The sequence below is a fragment of the Nematolebias whitei genome, chromosome 13, assembly GCF_014905685.2.
Source record: "Nematolebias whitei isolate Nwh7 chromosome 13, NemWhi1, whole genome shotgun sequence".
Classification (NCBI taxonomy): domain Eukaryota; kingdom Metazoa; phylum Chordata; class Actinopteri; order Cyprinodontiformes; family Rivulidae; genus Nematolebias; species Nematolebias whitei.
The window spans coordinates 22,931,340-22,933,863 of NC_056510.1; the positions used below are offsets into that span (position 1 = coordinate 22,931,340).

Consider the following 2,524-nt stretch of genomic DNA (forward strand, 5'->3'; position numbering starts at 1 on the left):
CAGTCCTCCGTAGGCCAGAATGAGAAGGTGCTGGTTCAGACCCACTTTCCTGAGCCACCTAATGAAGTAAAGCCTTTGCAGGGCTTTTTCACTATGGCTGTATTGAGAGACCAGCTCAACTAATTAACTTTTGGAGTCAACCCAACTGAAGATGGCCAGCCTACAGCAGCTAATTTACCTTAGCCTACACAAAAATGTCTATACCTCAGAATTTTACAGATATTGAAATTATATTTAGTGTGGTAGTAGCTGACAGTTATTCACAACACTCCATTTGTTAACAGATCATGGAGATATCACCATTCAACATGACATTGTGTATATTTTCAAGGTTTGACCAAGATAACTTTAACTGTCATTTCTCAATGTGATCTTGATCTGAAACTTTGACATGGGTGACACCAGTGTATCAGAATCTCCAACATACAACGCCAGCTAATCTTTTATAAGTTCTAGCTGCCTCAAGTCCTTGCTTTGCTTTGACACCACAGGGTGGCCACCTTGCTTTGGGCAGCTTGGAGCCACTTGTAACATTCAGATGAAGAATTTAGCAATTTTATATCAACTTCACGTCATTCATATGCACTTGTCAAATATCCATTTAGGCTAACTCCCCAAAGAGAAGCAGCTACAGAGAAAACTGTGGACATCAAGAGAGAGATGATGGGAAAAGTGCGAAACTTAGCTCATGGATCTTGGTTTGTTGAACAGAGCAGACCTGCGGTAAGACAGATTTTGATCAGAATCATAACTGACATTTGTGGCGTGTTGGTAAAGCTGTCAACACTGTGAAATCTCAAGTTTCCCAGCAGGGTTACTCCTGTTTTTGATCAAATCTTTTTTATTTTCTGAATATGTTTAAGGGACAAAGATCGTTCAGCAAACCAACCTCTGCTGCAGTTCATTATGCGCTGAGATTTGGAGTTGTGGTCCTCATTGTTGGTGCTGTTTTCATGTTGTGTGCCTCTTTCTACCTCTGGAAAGACAGTGACAGAAGTGTAAGTGTTGATTCAAATGCTTTGCATTCAAATGGCAAACATCAGGCAGATGCTAATACTGAAAATGTTAATAGGCACGGTTGCTTACAATTTTTGAAGAAGCCATGATGCGTTCATATTAAAAACTCAGCTGCAATCAAAACATTTCAAGCTGAAAAATCAAATCTTCACGCAAGCCTCATAAATTGATCCTGAAGTCATTCTTCATATTTTAAGCAACAGTGTGGTGTTTATTTGTGCTCTAATGAGCACACATGTGGGGCAAACCTCCTCCTCCAGCTCTACAGCAGCCTCTCCCGTGGTGCTTTGCTCAAATTTTCAGCGTGTTAAAACTACAGAGAATTTCCCGCACGGAAAATGTCTGCGAGGGGGAGGAAATAACACAAGCAACATGAAGCTCGTTTCCATCTCTGGTTTTGTGTTTGCCACTTTATGATTTACACAACTTGACTAATCAGTCACTAAAACATCTCACTTTGAATGCTGCCAGGTTTATAATGTTCGTTACAGCCTGAGCATCAACGGCGAGGTGAGGGAGGGCTCTGTGCAAATTGATTCTGACAACAATCTGGGGAGAGTTAAAACCGAGAGTGGAGCTGGGGAAGCAGTGGAGATTCATGACTTTCAAATTGTGAGTAAGTTTGTCCTTGTTCTCGCTTCCACGGGCTCAGCGGAGACCTTGTGTGTGCTCAACAAAGTAGCAGAGCTGTGAGTGTAAACATGGCATCTCTGTGATTTGGTGCAGGGAATAACTGGGATCCGCTTCTTCGGAGGAGACAAGTGCTTTATAAAATCCCATATCAAAGCAAACCTTCCACTCATGGGAGCTCACAACAAAGAGACGCTGATGTTTGACCTGGTATACGTGCGCCGTTTGACACACAACGCTGAGAATTTGAAATGAAGAAAGAAAGCGCAGCATTAATCTGAGTAAATTAAATGGGTTTTCTTTTGTTTTCTTGTCAGACAGATGAACTAATGCCAGTGAGGGTTGATGAGGAGTTCCTCACATGGATTGCAGCAGAGAAGCCACTGAAGAACACCACATTTTTAAGCAACAAAATTCTGGAACTGTGCGGCAAACTTCCCATTTTCTGGCTCAAGCCTGCAAATCGTCAAGGTTGCCTTTTTTATTACCTGCCACCTTTATGAGAAGGGCTAATGAAATTGTCTGCGTTGATGTGTGTACTTGTCTGTCTGTTCACAAAATAAGTCAAGAACCAGCAAATGCATCTTAGTGAAACTTCCTGAAACTAATCATTGATTGTACATCTATCTACAACTGATTAACTTTAGAAGAAAACCTCTTTAATATGGCCGTCCCAGACATTTAAGCTAAGCACAACAAAAATGTTATAACTCAACCCATTTTTACAAAAAAAAATAGCACAATTCTATAGTGGTAGATAGATTGTGGTAGGGCATGCCGGCCATCTTAGGCCAACTGTTTTTTTGTTTTTTTTTTCCACTCTGGAGTATGCTGGTGGTGGAGAATCAGCTTTGTTTGGTGGTTCCTCAAATTGAAA

The 2,524-nt window shown here is 41.2% G+C and overlaps 1 protein-coding gene across 1 annotated transcript in view; it reads left to right on the forward strand.

Moving 5' to 3' along the window:
- Positions 1-633: 633 nt before the first annotated feature.
- cnmd (chondromodulin) overlaps positions 634-2,524 on the forward strand; it is a 4,066-nt gene continuing 2,175 nt past the window's right edge. The window contains exons 1-5 of the mRNA XM_037687007.1: positions 634-723; positions 864-998; positions 1,489-1,629; positions 1,744-1,857; positions 1,965-2,118. Coding sequence (XP_037542935.1) covers positions 661-723; positions 864-998; positions 1,489-1,629; positions 1,744-1,857; positions 1,965-2,118 — 607 coding nt within the window. The 5' untranslated portion in view covers positions 634-660. The remainder of the gene's footprint in view (positions 724-863; positions 999-1,488; positions 1,630-1,743; positions 1,858-1,964; positions 2,119-2,524) is intronic.